The sequence below is a fragment of the Prionailurus viverrinus genome, chromosome B2 (assembly GCF_022837055.1).
Source record: "Prionailurus viverrinus isolate Anna chromosome B2, UM_Priviv_1.0, whole genome shotgun sequence".
NCBI lineage: Eukaryota > Metazoa > Chordata > Mammalia > Carnivora > Felidae > Prionailurus > Prionailurus viverrinus.
Window position 1 is genome coordinate 125,774,367 of NC_062565.1, and position 16,380 is coordinate 125,790,746.

At 40.6% G+C, this 16,380-nt stretch overlaps 1 protein-coding gene across 7 annotated transcripts in view; it reads right to left on the minus strand.

The window, feature by feature from the left end:
* REPS1 (RALBP1 associated Eps domain containing 1) overlaps positions 1-16,380 on the minus strand; it is an 89,733-nt gene that overhangs the window by 1,256 nt on the left and 72,097 nt on the right. For 4 of the 7 annotated variants that reach the window (XM_047858455.1, XM_047858456.1, XM_047858454.1 and 1 more), the window contains 9 exons: positions 12,942-13,029; positions 11,369-11,470; positions 9,566-9,638; positions 8,124-8,242; positions 7,248-7,312; positions 4,922-5,107; positions 3,845-3,940; positions 1,812-1,960; positions 1,014-1,119 (listed from right to left, as the gene is read on the minus strand). In XM_047858455.1, the coding sequence (XP_047714411.1) occupies positions 1,014-1,119; positions 1,812-1,960; positions 3,845-3,940; positions 4,922-5,107; positions 7,248-7,312; positions 8,124-8,242; positions 9,566-9,638; positions 11,369-11,470; positions 12,942-13,029 (984 nt within the window). The remainder of the gene's footprint in view (positions 1-1,013; positions 1,120-1,811; positions 1,961-3,844; positions 3,941-4,921; positions 5,108-7,247; positions 7,313-8,123; positions 8,243-9,565; positions 9,639-11,368; positions 11,471-12,941; positions 13,030-16,380) is intronic. The other 3 variants (XM_047858457.1, XM_047858453.1, XM_047858459.1) reach the window with 2 other exon arrangements.

The following is a 16,380-nucleotide window of genomic DNA, read 5'->3' on the forward strand; positions in this document are numbered from 1 at the left end:
CAGAAAATATGCTTTACTCTCAGTGAGTTCATTTTAGTAGGCCAGAGAGACAAATGTGCCATAGACAGTAATTCCAGATGGTGTGATAAATGCTAGATGAGGGATATAAACAGAATGTTTTGGGAACGAACTAACTCTGCATTTATTTTACAAATTTCATAATTCAATTTATACTTCCACAGACTCTTTTCTCATCTTTGTGGTTTACAACCTTGCTACGCGAACTGAGAGCAACAGTCATCATCTGGAAGCTTATGAGAAATGCAGAATTCTCAAGGCCCATGCCATACCTAATATGAACCAGAATTTGCATTTTAACATGACCCCTGATTAACTGTGTACATGTTAAGATTTGAGAGCCACTGGTTTACAAGACATGAATATTTAATAATGTTGGTAAACCATAAATGATTCTGGCTAATTTTTATTTGGAGGGATTCAAAGAAATCACAGTAGTAAGAAAAACAAACCCATTCCTCTCAAGTACAGTTGACAGGAGTACACGCTGGCCATAAGCAGCATTTCTACTGAAGGCTAGTCTTTTCTCTTCCACATGTGACATGATCTAAATTGTCCGCATCCTCCTTCTTCTTTAGACCTGTTTGAGTCCCTTTAATAGATTCTGAGTTGTCTTTGATAAAAGGATAAACTAACAATGCTCAAATCATCTTAGAATTCAGTAAGAGCATAGAGAACCATGTCTATGATCTTGGAGGTACCTGAGGTCACAACATTTCCTCTCTAGGGTTTCATTATGAAAGTTCAGGAATATTACAGAAATAGTGATGCCATATATATGTAGGGTATGGCAATCAGACCAGAATTGAATATGCAAAATTCCTTCTAATATGAAAAGGTTCAAAGGCGTAAAGAACATTTTCGATAACTCGTTTGTTTCTCTTGCTACCTGGGAAGTTCCATATAGCCTATGAATTGCTGGATCACTTCTAAGTTCCTATTAACTCTAAGATGTTTTGAGTCCATGGAAGTTCCCCAGTAGAGATTCAGAATACCTTTAATTGTTGCTGCAATTCACTGTTCAATCTGGCCAAAACTGTGTTGGTTTCCTTATTGCGTCTAATTGATGCCTGAATTGCTTTCTTATCTTTCCCAACAGACCTGAGAAGATAAAGAGGGTAAGAAAACATGACTTTCATTTCTTATCTTTAAGTTCTCTCATTCTTCCCTGACCTATCACTAAATCCAGAAAGTAGAAGAGCATCTTTTGCCTTAATGGCATAGTTCAACCTCACTTACTTGGTTTCAGTGGTCAGCCAAAAGTATCAAAGCTTAATTATTATTAATTGTTCTTCTTCTGTAGAACTCATCAGCAACCCTCTTCTGTATACAACCACACAGTAAATATTTTAAATTTGTGGGTCATATGGTTTCTGCAGCATATTCTTGTTTTGTTTTGTTTTGTTTTCCTTTCTCTTGGCTCTTCTCTTTTTTACACAAATGTGAAAGCCTTAGTTCTGGGACTTACAAAAACAGGCCATGGGATGAATTTGGCGCACAAGCCCCTGAGTCAGCTGGATCTAAGACAACCGTAGTTAAAATATTAGTGTTATTCCACACTATCAATTTTTTAAAAATCTGCTCAAGGGTTTGCGTTTGGGTTTTAAAATGGAATTGAACTTAATAATAGAAAGAGGAAAAGTGGAAAGCATATTACACCTGCTCATAAAAGAGAAAATGCTTAAAGAGGAGAAGCTGAGAACCTCTGCTCAACTAAAGAGCTAGTCTGATAATTTAATTGCTGTGCTTTTTGTTACTAGTAATTACATTTGTTTCAGAACTACTCTGATTACCTAGGAATAGAAGGCTGTGATGCAAGAACAGCAGCTAAGACACCGGTCTTTTGTGTATGTTCATCAACTTCTGGCCTTAATTCATCTTCTGATTTTAATCTTCTGCGAACAGGTTTAGGTGGTGGCGCAAGGGGTGTTGTGCCTTTGCTCTGGAAGAGAAGAATTCCGTCAACAAGGAGCATGTCCTGAAGACATTCACGGTTAATTAGCACTTCACCAACATCATTTGCTTTCTTTAAACTGCTTATTCTCCAAAAATTAAAAGTCATCTGTCCCACTTTAAAACAATTTATACAGATGTAACCACAGCTAAGTTACATTTCAATAGGAGAGGCTGTTGACATCACAATTGTGAATGTACCTAACAAGATACTCTTTTAAAAAGGGCAACAGGGGGGCGCCTGGGTGGCGCAGTCGGTTAAGCGTCCGACTTCAGCCAGGTCACGATCTCGCGGTCCGGGAGTTCGAGCCCCGCGTCAGGCTCTGGGCTGATGGCTCAGAGCCTGGAGCCTGTTTCCGATTCTGTGTCTCCCTCTCTCTCTGCCCCTCCCCCGTTCATGCTCTGTCTCTCTCTGTCCCAAAAATAAATAAACGTTGAAAAAAAAAATTAAAAAAAAAAAAAGGGCAACAGGAGTTCCTTGAGTCCCAAATCTGACTCAAAACTATAATATTCACAGTTTAAATGTTAACAAGAAACATGCTCAATATATATACCTGTTTAATAAGTATAAAAGGGAGTCTCCAGAAATATGTATCCATTATCCTAGGATTTCCTACTCAAAAATACTAAAATATATCAATAATAAAGCAATTTATAAAGAAGTAGAAAGCTAGGCAATACTTTAAAACTCATAACTAAAATGCACAATAATTGTAACTTTTTAAATGTTTATTTTGGCGGGGGGAGAGAGAGAATGCGCACATGCGTGTGACAGCATGAGCGGGGAGGGCAGAGAGAGAGGGAGACACAGAATCTGAGGCAGGATCCAGGCTCCAAGCTGTCAGCACAGAGCCCGCTGTGGGGCTCGAACCCACAAACCGTGAGATCATGACCTGCCCCGAAGTCGGACGCTTAACCCACTGAGCCCCCCAGGAGCCCCAGTAATTTGTAACTCTTGAATACAAGTGGACATTTTGTTGGAAACTGAGATTCGAATATGGTATTTTGGCATTTACCATAACCTGATTTGACTGTTCATAGATAAAAATGAGAATCAACTGCCATATCTTTGGTTAAGTGCTATGTGTTGCCGTGAGCTGACAAAAACACACTATTAAAAAACATCACAGAAATACGGTACAAACTAAGGTGTCCAGAAAGCACAATTTAAGGAATTTCAGAGGCACGTGCTGTAATAACTACTGGGAATATCTGGATGAGAACAGAAAAAAAAAATTACCAAGACTTTTCTCTGAACAGAAAAATATGCCAGTATCTGTAATTTACTTTGAAATGCAAAAAACAGATACGAAAAACTGATGTAGATAAAGGACGGAGAGATACATGACAATGCAAGTACAGGAAACTGGTAATGGTACGGTCAAGTGTGGGTTTTTTGATGTATATAACGTAAAATTCTCTCAACTTTACCGTGTGTGTAGAAATTTTCATGAAATGTGCTGGGGAAAAAATAATCCCCAAAACAGTCAAGAAGAAGAGCCCAGAGCATAACATTCTTCAAGGGTTGACCATTTTTCCCTATGACACTTAAGACTGCAATAAAACAAACTGAATGTGACCAATAAGGAAGCTCTATTTTATGCATGTGAACAATGTAGTAACATGAGTTCTGAGAACCTATGGTCTATACTGGATGACAGACTATTATCTCCTAGAATTTTTAAACGGGCAGACCTTGTTCTGAGACCGACTCAGTATATTACAGTTCTGGCAGTGGGTGGGTTAGGTTGCTCTACAGTTAACTTTATTTCTAAGATTTCTGTCAGTTTTAAAATCTTACAAGGTAAAAATGACATCATATAACATTTTATATGTACAAAATAACCGATATTATACAAGACTTGTCGCCTACCACATTGGCAGGAGCACTAGCAGCTGTCTTCTCTTCAATTTTACTATCTGTTTTGGCAACTCGAAGAGAACTTGCAGGATCAGAAGCTTTTTCAACCTAGAGATGAATATATTATCATTCCTAACTATATGTAATCAGTATAAAATTATGCATAAATACATATGTTAACAAATCAGAGAGTAAAATATTAAGAAAATGTTCAGTCTGATAATAAGGAATTTGAGAAAACCCCATACAATGACTATTCTGTCCTACAGAAAGGCAGGGAGCAGGGAAGGTGACAGGTCTCTGAGGGAGAAGGGGAGGGCTGAGAATGCAGCCCGGCACAGTCTGGAAAATTCTTGCGTTTGGGGGAGCGGATGCCTCCACCCCAGAGAGCCGAGTACCCAATGCCTTGGGCACACCTGGACTTCCCCTCAGGCTCGCCCTGCCTTCCTGGAGGCACAGCCCACACACCTAGAGGCCCCAGAGCTAGGCAGAAAGTTACAGGCTTGAAGAAGCGGCTAGTAGAAAATTTCCCATGGATCGGATCTGTAAGAAGCTTTAATAAGTCTCTCCAACTTCACATTTATGTTTAGTGAGGTCAGGAATCCCTAGAGAAGTTCTTGCCACTAGAACTAAACAGAATCTCCTGGAACGCTGCTGTCTAACTGAAGTGACTTACTGTCACACAAATGGAGTGTAGCTATGGTAACCATAGCCACTTATTACACGGAAATCTTCACCAAATCACACATCAGACGCTCAGCATTAAGAAGCAAGCCCCTGAGCAGTGTTTCAGCCATGACCAGATGGTTGTGTTTGTATCTTTTCACACGACAACTAACTTCCACGCAGATTCTCATTCTTATTAAGCATTATATTGCAACCAGCAGGTGTCTAAGACCAATTAAAAAAATTAAGAAGCACAGACCTAGGGAACAGAAATCCTCTAGAGCAGCAGCAGAAGATATTTTATTCACTCATGTTCATTCTAGTATGTACTTTTTAGAGGTTCCTCTGTTTACAGACCTACTTATGAATATAATGTGGGAAGCGTTTCCCAGCAGAAAATCAGCTAAGCCCTTGAAAACTCACCGGTAAGACCTCTGCATGTTTCTCGGCTTCATCCTCTTGTTCTTCATTTACGTTTGATGCAGCAAATACTTCAAACTGGCTGAAATCTGCAAAATTTGGTTGTTCTGGTATCTGCTGAGGTGAGGTACTAGTGTGAGTTATTAGGCCATCGGCATCCACTGGGCGATGCACAACGGGACCAGGAGCCTACACGATGGTTTAGGAGGGAGGAACACACATTAGTGTATCACTGGCAGCAACCTTCTTTGAAAATACATTGTACAAATAACCTTGTTACCTGTAAATTCAGGGAGGTGAGCTACAGTAGCATCTAGCCTCTAAAAAACCGTAAGTGACATGCTGAGACACTCAAAAGGTTAAGATGACAAACTTTCAATAAAAAAAGATACTTTTAGGGGCAGCTGGGTGGTTCAGGTGGTTAAGCGTCCGACTCATGAGATCAAACCCGGCCGGGCTCTGCGTTGACAGCACGGAGCCTGCTTGGGATTCTCTCCCCGCGCCCCCCTCCACGCCCCCCGGCCCCTGCTTGCACTCGCTCTCAAAATAAATAAGTTTTTAAAGGAGATTTAAAAAAAAGATACTTTTACAAAATTCTTATTACAAAGAAAGTACATCCGAGGACAGGGAGGGTCTGGCCCTACTCCCAGATTCTCCGCTTGTGTCTCTTTTTTTTTAATCGGGCCACTGCACAACAGTTTGTGCTTTAAAAAAGTTACTTTTATTAAAACAATGTTCCATCATATTTCTAAAAAGGTTACGTTAAAGTGTGAAAACCACCACTCTAACTCTTCTCCCAATACTTTGGCATTACTCCCCTTCAATTTTCTTCCACTCCTCTGCCAGAGCAATCCTCTAAAATCTTCAACCCAAAAATACATTTATTGAGGATCTAACTTTTGGCCAAGCACTATGGAAATAAGAGCAAACAAAAAAATAAGGCCCATGACCTAACGAAGCAGACAGTCTAGTGCAGGATAAGAACAAGAAAACAAGGAATTAAAATACACTGTGAGCAGTTTTATTGTGATGGAAGTACAGGACAACACAGGAATAAATCTGCAGTCTCTCCCCTGCTTATCTGTTAAAAATTCTCCATCTCCTGTAAGAAAAACTCTTGATCTGGAGATGATCTGCCCCTTCCCCACGTCCACAGTTTCATTCCCTGTCACTCCGGTTGCACAGAACTAACTCGTCTTCCCTTGATTATGCCAGGCAATGTCATTCCTTCTGATTGGAGGGCCCTCTCCCCAAGAAACACTACTTCATCTCTCAAGTCTTTGCTTAGAGCCTTACTTCCTTTGTTTTACTTACACCTTTTCAACATGACCCTTGACTTCACTAGCTAGTAAAGCTGTGGCGAAGCATTTTACAAATACGCCTGGAGCAGCGCTTGTCCTGTAATTGTTGTTTACAGGTCTGTCTTCCCCGCTGGACTGGTTCTTGAATCAAGTGACCAACTCCCTGGGTTTCCAGTTTAACCCAATATATATTTTCGCTAGTACTTGAGGTAAAATACATACTAAAATCTTCAAATTTCAGTATCTTGCTCGTAAAGACTAAGAAACCATCTTTTTAACTTCAAATAACCAACTTCATTATAAGGATCTAACCCAGAAAAATCAACCGAATTCATTCATGTAAAAGGTAGTCAGCCAGCCAGTCTCATAAAACTAACAGCTATAATCGAGAATCTTAGAACAGATTAGACGGAAACAATTTCTGCCTGGCAGGGATACAGAGGTCATCTGACACCTCCTCTACTGCTGGAATAACATCGCCAGAGAGACGCAGTGAGGGCACTGAGGTGCTGCTAGATCCAGGACATAAACGGACATCTCCTGTCACCCAACCTGTTGTTCTCTCCACTAAACCTTCCTTTATCAAGACATTATCATTTGGTCCACTTTTAAGCTTCTTTCAAAAGATAACTCCAATCATTATTCTTGACTTCCAAACAAGACTTAGCTTCTCTGAATGAAATGTTCATTAAGAATGACAATTAGAGGAGCGCCTGGGTAGCTCAGTCGGTTGAGCGTCTGACTCTGGCTCAGGTCATGATCTCGCGGTTCGTGGGTTCGAGCCCCGTGTGGGGCTCTGTGCTGACAGCTCGGAGCCCGGAGCCTGCTTTGGATTCTGTGTCTCCCTCTCTCTCTGCCCCTCCCTTGCTCACACTCTGTCTCTCTCTCTCTCTCTCAAAAATAAACATTAAAAAAAAAAAAAAAAAAGAATGACAATTAGGTAATTCCTGATCTTCAAAGTAATTCTAGAGTAGCAGTGAACGCCTAACAGATAAGACCACCCAGTAATGGAAGCACCGAAGGATTACCTGTGAGGGCTGTGGCCTTGGAGGCACTGCAGGAGGGTGGGCAACAACCCCAGCCTGTTGTTGTCCTGAGTAAACACACAAGTTGTATTTTTAGTAAATACACACTTTGCTAGTACAACAAACAGGTGGAGTGAATGTGATCAAATGATGAAGATTTGTAAGAATGTTTGATAAGTACTAGAAGGCATTTACTATCCTGTAAAACTATCTACGTAGGACTTAATAACCAAGCCTCATGGCCCTTTCTCAGACCTCGTTTCTCTTGTTCTCTGCACGAGACAGTCGTGACATGCCTGTTTCCATAATACTATACCATCTTGGCTTTCTTCTCCTACTTCTGAATGCTCTTCAGCTATAAAATGCACAGACGTCCAAATTTTCTTTTTTCATTCATTCTATCGTTTCTATGTAAATGATTCCCAAATAATACAATCTTTCTTAACCCACAAGTCCAATAGCCTGTTATTACGTCCCCTTTTCCTCATCACTCCAAACTCATAATGTCCAAAACAGAACATCTTCATCGCCTGGTCCTAACTTTTCTATTTTGATCAACATAATAGCAATACAACCAGTTATATAGAAATTAAAACCTTGGAGTAAGTTATATGTCTTCTCTCTCCTCTGTCAGCTTTCCCTCCTTAATCTCTCTCCACATGGTTGTTTTAAACTCTCTGGTGGCATCTCTCAGGTTCCCATCTTTTATCATTTTAACTCAATCACATTAAGAAAAAAAATTCCTCTCACTTGACACCTTTTAAATTCAAAATTCTTCTTCAGATAAAAAAAATGAGACATATTAAGAGAAAAGAAAATAAAATGTTGTGCTCTTTAATGAACTTTAGAATCAAATGATTTTATGGTCTTCTGACCCACCTGTGGTGACTGCAAAGGTCCGATTCATATCTAAAGATGATGATCTAGAATGAGAAGGCTGAGGCCTTGGAGGGGGAGGCGGTGGTGCAGTGTTATCAGGCGACGTTCCAGAATGAGACCTACAAAATCCACCCATTACACTTCGTGATGCTACTGGTATTGGAGCTTTCTTCTTTTTAAGCATTCAACTTGGCTAAGCAGCAAATGATCTCACTGGTGTGACATTTTCTCAAGTAGGTATGACAAGTATACCAATGAATAAAGAGAAGACTTTCTGATATACGTTAAACAAAAAATTATTTAATGGGGCAAATACCCTTTTATTATAAAGGATGATTATACATTTAAAAAATCTGAAAAGAAAGTTATTAACATGAATTCAAGGTAGACTGAAAACCTAGTAATGGTTTTCCCATTCCATTAAAGGTAATATTAGTTTGAAAAATCATTTTCAAGAAAGAGAGACTTCACTTTCAGATATGGTTAGCTTTCAACTTATTTAAAGTTTGAAGTTTGGGAAAGTGAAGCAGAATCTTGCTCAACTATCTGAGGTGACCATTCCTGTGTCTCCACAGGCCATCTCATCGTATAGGGGACTGTCCTCATTTTCGACCCCCCCCCCCCCACCAGAGATTCACTTTTTTGCCACTGAAGTCTTTTGTATTCTGAAAAAGAGTCTCACGGACTCTGACGATCTGCTCCTCACTTATAGGGATAAAAAGGAGAATAAAACTCAAGATGACTGAGAACTCTAAGATATACAGAAAGAATTATATGAAGAAGCAGGCTTTGACTCAAGAAGCTCTTCTGAGATTCTGTGTTACTTGTCTCTATATACATCCTCCAGGCACGTGGCCAAAGGATACTGAGCATGTATAACAGGAGAGGGGAAAAAGATGCTCCTGTCCTGTCCACGGACTTTAGTGGATGGTTAAGTTAAGCCCTTGCAGACAAATCCCTGGCCACTTCACCCTATCCCACACCTTTTCTATTTGTGTCTGAAAGGTTCTATGTCACGCAGATCTTCAGGGAGGGTAGGTAGCCCAACGTGAGGGTGTGCCATCTAGAAAGATGGCATCTCAAAACAGAATTGCTGGCACTTGCCACCAAGGCTTTAAAAGAAAATCTGTACCTCTAGTACCTATTTAGACTCTCAGCTGTTTACCTTCACAAAGGACTACCTTAAACTGCTAATGCTACTACAGCACTTCCCAAACCTTCCAGAGACTACCGCGGGGTAAGGTAAGGGTTCCTTTTGTTTTCCTCTTAGACTTGGAAAGAATCGAAATCATTTCCCTTCTACATAAACCAGGAGGCAACCTGACAGCCTTCAGAGAACTGAAGAAGAGAGGAAAATAATGTATACTTGGTTCTAAAATAACTCTCAATAATACAATGTGACAACATATTTCCTGTGTTTTTTTATTGACAGAAATACTGACCTTTGATGAGTTACATTGTTTCCAAGCTGTTCTGGGTCCGAAGTAAAAGAGTCTGAACTACTGTACCCATCTGCTGATAAATGGAATATACCCTATTTAATAATAATTTTTTATTCACTTTTTACTCTAGACACTCTAAACAAATATGATAATTATTACTTCAAATCAGAGACATTTAAAAACTGGCTAATAGCTTAAGAGTTCATCCTAGTGTCATTAAATGTTAACAATTAAACATAAATCAAATCAATCATGGCATATTTACACAACAAAATACTATGCACACGGAACAAGTTATAATCTAGAGAAGTTAATGTAAATAGGAATAAAAAATATGCATAGACCACAATAAAACTTATGAAATTAGCCAGAGGTTCACCGTTTTTCGCCTGAGAAAATATCACTGCCAATTCCTCAAACTCTTATGAGGAGCAGAGAACTCCAGAGGCAGCCTAATGGTTGTGATACAGTAACAGATTTTAAAACAGAAACTCCAGGGTCGATCTGAAGGAACACTAATACTACTCCACACTTTCAAGGATTATAAATTAAAGGGACTGGTTATTTGGTTTAGTTTCATTTCAAAATGTACCCCGTTCCTTTTTCTCATCAAATAACTGAATTGTTTAATTCTGCAGGAATGATACTAAAACTACCCGATTTCCACTTGGATGTTCTAACAGGCACCTCAAACCAGAGATGTCCAAAAGTCAACCTCCAATCTTCCCCAACAAACCTACTCTTATCACAGCCTTCCTCAGTTCCTAGTGTATCGGGCCAAAATTCCCTGAATCGCCCTTGACCTCTCACCCCCATCCTCGATCACACAGGTAAGCAAGTCCCACGTACTTTCCCCACCAAACAGAGTCAGAATCTGACCGTTTCTCAGCACTCCCACTGCTACCACTCCAGGCCAGGCTGTCATCTTCTCTCGCCTGTATTATTCTAATATAGTCTAAATATTATTCTATTATTTCCCTGTTTTGACTCTTGCTTTCTTCAGGCCTGTTACTAATACAGCAGCCAGAGTGATCCTGTTAAAAAATAAAGGCCAACCACATACTTCTTCGTTCAAAACCTTCTAATGGCTTTTCATCTCATTCAGCAAGAGCCATTCTTACACTGTTCCCTGATGACTACTCTAAACCAGGGCTTCACATGTGCCCTTTCCTGTGCCTTAAACGTCCTTCCTTCAGATGTTCAAAGCTGAATCCCTCATCTCCTTCAGATTTTAACCCAAATGTCATCTTTTGGTAAGGTCTTCTTTGACTACCTTATTTAAAATGTCACTTCCTCTTCCCTTTCCCAGCTTTATCCTTATCAACTGTGTTAATTATCTCCTAAGATACGAGCTCCTTTTTTTTTTAAACTAAGTTTTTCTTTTACACCCCCTACCGAATGTAAGCTCCACTAGGGCAAAGATTTTTTTTTTTTTCTGTTTTAACTGCTGAATCCCCAGTGTCTAGAACAGAGCTTGGCACGCAGTATTCCATTAACACAGGCTGCATAAATGAATGTACACACAATTTACTGAGAGAGAGAGAAAGGAGCTGGTGGGAGGAGTCATGGACTAAACGTGGCTAACCGAGAGGGATGGCAAACAGAAAGCCTGCCTGGAAGCAGGTCCAGGAGGCAATGAGCAACCATTTACCCATCTAGAGGGTAGGAGGTGTCAAAGGGTTGACTAATCTCTACTTTATTCAGTAAAGGTAATACGAAATAGCTACACATTTGAATTATTCAGACTCTAAATTGAGACTCAATCAACTTCAAATGGAAGCTGTAATGCTATTTTTCACTTACCTACAGTATTTCCAGAAGCAAATTTCACCGATGAATTTATCTTACTTTCCTCTGACAGGTCAGACGTTTTCACAAGTAATGGGCTAGTGGGATTAGTATGATCTAGTAGAGAATTAATAGGTGAAAGTACAAGACCTGAATTAATACATTCATAAATCTCAGAGTTCAAGACTTCATTTAGGTATTTCAAAGAAGTAGCAGGTATGCCATGAGACATAAGACAAAATAGTATTTTTTTTTTTTTTTTTTTTTTTTAAATTTTTTTTCAACGTTTATTTATTTTTGAGACAGAGAGAGACAGAGCATGAACGGGGGAGGGGCAGAGAGAGAGGGAGACACAGAATCAGAAACAGGCTCCAGGCTCTGAGCCATCAGCCCAGAGCCCGACGCGGGGCTCGAACTCACGGACCGCGAGATCGTGACCTGGCTGAAGTCGGACGCTTAACCGACTGCGCCACCCAGGCGCCCCCAAAATAGTATTTTTAATAAAACATAAGCTTGTTTATATAGAATTTAGTTTTCTGCCGTAACAGAAGATACTTTATAACAGAAGAGTCAAGTTGTATGTTCATACTTCATTAATTTTATCCCCTTCAGGGTAATTAAACAAAGCACCCCACATATGGTTGTAAAGTTAGTAGTTTATGGGGTGACTGGGTGGCGGCTCAGTCATTTAAGCATCCGATTCTTGATTTTTAGCTCAGGTCACGATCCCAGGGTGGTGGGATCGAGCCCCGTGTCATCCTCCCTGCTAAGCATGGAACTTGCTTACGATTCTCTCTCCCTCCCTCCCTCCCTCCCTCTCTCTCTCTCCCCCCCCCCCTCTCTCTCTCTCCCCCCCTGCCCCTCCCATGTACACAATCTTTCTCTCTAAAAAAAAAAAAAAAAAGGTAATTTATAATGCTGATTTATATACAAAATAAATATACCTCTGAGAAGCCCTAACTAAAACATTTAATCTAAAGTAAGGAGAGGGGCGCCTGGGTGGCTCAGTCGGTTGAGCGTCCGACTTCGGCTCAGGTCATGATCTCGCACTTCGTGAGTTCGAGCCCCACATCGGGCTCTGTGCTGACAGCTCGGAGCCTGGAGCCTGCTTCGGGATTCTGTGTCTCCCTGTCTCCCTGCCCCTCCCCTGCTCATGCTCTGTCTCTCTCTGTCTCTCAAAAATGAATAAACGTTAAAAACAAAAAATTTAAAGTAGGGAGAAACTTCAAGAGTTCAAGCAAAACATACAATTTTAAAGCTAAAATTTATTTTAACCGTAAACCTCTTTGGTTAAAATCCCAACACGCTTAAAATGTGAATTCACACCAGTTATCATAAAAACCCACGGGGTGTTGGAACGCCACATATGCCAAGAGTCCTTCCTTTAAGACTTTGTAATATAAACTCAACTGATACAAGATGAAAAGCACATACACGCCCGCATGTATATGCATGCTTGCAGAAAAGGACTATGTTAAAAAACAGACAATGATGAACTAGACGTGAACCCCCGAAGAGGAACTGTGCGTTTAGTTGCCGCTAACCCCCAACCGGAGCCCGGCCCGGCAGCAGGCAGCAGCCCTCTCACCGCTGCCGGTTCTTTTCAGCTCCATCTCCTGCATGTGGATCTTGCTCGGAGTCATGCGGATGGGAACCGGATGCACGATAGCGGTGTCCTGCAGGCACACGGGAAACACAGACTTTACATCACAAGTGCCACGCCGACACCAAGAAACGGTAAAAATTGACGACACTTTAAAAACTGGTGGACAGACTTTCTCATTCATGCGAAGGCAAGCGCGAAAATTAATTTCTTAATGGAACGTTTCAGAATTATAGCGAAAAGTCCAGTTCACTCTGCGTGCCTAACATTCTGGTTTCTTTGACAAAAAATACACTTTAGCTTGAGTGGTTAAGGTTTGAGTGAAAAGAAGATCCATGAAACTACCACTGAAGACAATAATCGAAGGCAGAGTGTGAGACGATCTCATGAAATTATACGAATTTGAACCTTTGAGGTTAAAGTGAATAACTATTTCGTGAGAACCCAAACACTTAACAGATTGAACTCTTTCACTAAACTGCTGAAAAAAATGGACATTTACTTCTTCCTATACAAAACAAAGGTAATAATCCTTGCTATATTTTAACAGTAGGCACGACACGTACTTTCTACAGATTAGTTCTACAGAACTGTTTAAAAAACTTCCACAAAGGCATGCGTTTTTTAAGAGGAATAAGACTCCTACTCTCAACGTTTTCACATTTTTCTTAAACCTTTTCATGACTGTAATACATCTGAAATCCCTTTGTGAGTGGCAAGTGTAGTTAAAGGAGGAAGGAAACTGGCCAAACAGACCTCCGAAAAGAACGGAAAGAGCAAAGTAAGAAGAGAGGATGGAGACAAGCCTCTCGGAAAGACAAGAGAAGGAGAAAGGTGCACCTGGGTACGAGGCAGACCTGGCCCTGGCAGCTGAGACCCATGGGGAGGGACCAGAATGGGATCAAGCATTTGGCTGAATAGCAACTGACCAGTACTGCTAGGGGGCTCAGTTCCTTCTATGAAGACTCAGTTCCTATTTTGTGTGTGCTCCTACTAAAGACTACACTTGAGATCCTGAAATTTCAGATATCCAGTTATGAGTTATGTTTATGATTTAGTGCGAAGGATCAGGACTTTTCAGTTTAAGTCAGACACCATTTTTGGTTGAGAGTAGCAGGCGACACGAAGCCTCTGCTAGACAAAGTTCAGTTCCATGACACTGTCTCTTGTTTGACAAGTCTCCCTGGCTTACTCTCGTAATCTCTACATCCAACCAATTTATGACAAATGAATTTTTTGTTGCAATTGTACTGATACACCCATTCGTAGCAATTTTCTGCCCCCATACCAGCAAGGCTCTGGACAAAGTTCGAACATTTCCTCTACAACTCTAAAATCACAGTTATAAATATAAATACATATGTGGATACAAGTTTAGATTTCTCATATAATAGAGAGTCATTCTCAGGGAAATATTTTAACAATACACGTAAGATGTTCTTTGTTGTATTTACAGTTATAAAAAACATGGCTTTAGGGGATAAATACTACTTTCTTAACTCGCAATGTTAGTGGCAGAAATAAATGCCATGAGAATCAGAATTTAACCTCGTAAGGCAAGGTCAAAGGAGAAAAAAATGATAGTTCGTGAGATAAGTTCTTAACTCCAAACCCCAAACTAGGAAAAAACAAGCAAAAAAACCTTCTTAGATGTTTTAATATTCATCTAATATATATTTTGCGTGCGTATAAAATCAGATACATAGAACTTGTAACAGTTGGAACGATTAAGTAGCCTTTTCATATATTTCCAGTACACTCCATGGAAGTCACGATAATGATCCCAAGAAAAGAAAATCATGAATGTTCTATTCATCCTCCAAATAATTTCTGTTAAGTTTCTGTGCCAGCAAATCAATTCTGGGTCACATACTTCAGTCATGCAACCACTGGTTGCCGGGAGCCCGCAACGGCTGTACCCGCTGCAGGACAAGGCGGCCCCTCGCAGGGCTTTACACAGATGACAGGCCTAACCTACAACTGCCGTATGTGTCAGAAGCTTCGCTTGTGATTGAGACTTGCAGCAGGACAGAGAGCTTTGCCTCTGAGCATTTCCACATCCAAATCAAGAACCGTGAACGCCTACAGGCTTCTGAATCCTGAGCCATAAGATGCCAAAGTAACACCTTCTCTGCTCCAAATTAGCATCCCCGAATTTACAGAGAAAAAAGTAGGAAGACTGACTAGCAGGCTCTGCCCAGTTTCTTCCACCTACTAAAATCACCTCATCACCTCTAGGAAACTCATTCCTAATCACTTACGGCACATTTGTGTCATATATTTGGACATCTGATTTCACGTACACATTTTAAATATATTATGCTCATTTATCTGTAGTTTCCACTTGCCTTAAATCCCATTATCCTGTCTGAACCCAGTCTGCCTACTTTCCACTTCTGTGTCACTTACCAGCTTGCTCTCTCTTGTTCCCATTGATCCTTCACATTGTTTCCTGCCTGAGTGATCTTCCCTAACTGCCTTTCTCACCTCATCTTGTCACGGCACTCCCGGCTGGCTCCTTGTGTCTAGGAGATTAAGTTCAGATCCCTGGTCTAGCACACAAAGTTCTTCCCAGTCTGGTTTCAACCCTTAGCCCCATCATTCGAATCGCCAACCACATGTCTACCCTATACTCTTGCCACTTACCAGATCTGCTTGTGATATTCTCTCTGCTTGGGATGCCCTTGTCCACTCCTGCCAATTCAGAGTTTCACTCAAACCTCAGCATACAAACATAACCTCTTTTGTGAAAACTTGCCCAAATACACTGGATTGAGTGAGCTCACAGTATTCTGCCCACAATCCTGCTCATGACTATATATGATAATTATCACAATCAGCTGTATTATAACCATCAACTTATAATGATTAAGCTGTGGTCTACTTAAGACTGGAATTTGTGTGTGTGTGTGTGTGTGAGAGAGAGAGAGAGAGAGAGAGAGAGAGACATTTTACATCCCTAGGGAGTATCAGAGGCACTTAGAAGGGGGCCCCACCAAACCAGGTGAGTTGGCTGGGCATAATCTGTAAGCAAACTACACTTCCTTTTTATACCCTGAATTACTCAGAAGTTCGGCGGCACTCGAGATCGGGCATACATCATGGCAAAGACTAGAGCATTACACTTCTCATCAGTCTAGAATTTAGTAGCAGAAGCAGATTCTACCAGAGGCTATTAATGATAAAGTAGTTCAACAAAAGCAATCAAGTTTCTGGAAATGAGCTATCAGAAACTCAATTTCACCACAATTCTGGGAGCCTAAAAATTACCCATCTCAGTGTGCATGTGGGGTCACTGTACTGTGTGATATAGATAGATGTCTCTACGTGCTACAGAGAAGTGTGGGGCTTTTCCACAGACTTTCACCTTGTTGAGCGAATGGCTAATTATAATTTTTAGCTTTTAAAAACCATTCCATTAAAT